The sequence below is a fragment of the Egretta garzetta genome, unplaced genomic scaffold, assembly GCF_000687185.1.
Source record: "Egretta garzetta isolate BGI_Z169 unplaced genomic scaffold, ASM68718v1 scaffold780, whole genome shotgun sequence".
Lineage (NCBI taxonomy): Eukaryota > Metazoa > Chordata > Aves > Pelecaniformes > Ardeidae > Egretta > Egretta garzetta.
In genome coordinates, this window is record NW_009258288.1 from 194,893 (window position 1) to 195,230 (window position 338).

General features: G+C 69.2%; 1 protein-coding gene across 1 annotated transcript in view; it reads left to right on the forward strand.

Annotated features, from left to right (window-relative positions):
- FAAP100 (FA core complex associated protein 100) overlaps positions 1 to 338 on the forward strand; it is a gene marked incomplete at its 3' end in the record, with an annotated part of 12,936 nt that overhangs the window by 7,209 nt on the left and 5,389 nt on the right. The window contains 1 exon segment of the mRNA XM_035892757.1: positions 3 to 332. Within this exon segment, the coding sequence (XP_035748650.1) occupies positions 3 to 332 (330 nt within the window).

Below are 338 nucleotides of genomic sequence, written 5' to 3' on the forward strand. Positions count from 1 at the left end.
CCCCGTACCGGCAGGTCGGCGGGGTGGGCTTCTGCCCCGGCCCCCAGCCCGGGGACGAGGGGGACGGCCCGCCCTCCCGCTTCCTGCCCGTCCTGTGCTGCGCATCCTCCCCAGGCACTGTGGGATCCGGGGAAGGGCTGTGGTGCTCGGGGGGCTTCGTGCTGGAAGAGCCCCTCTTCAGCCTGCTCTTTGGGATTGATGCTGCCATGCTGGAGTCTCCTATGATCCTCTGCGGCTTCCCGGACGGACAGCTCTGCTCCGTGCCACTGAAGGCCCTCAGTGCTTCGCCGGCTGTCGACGGCTGCCCCGACGGTTTGGAACAAAACCCCCCCGGGAAG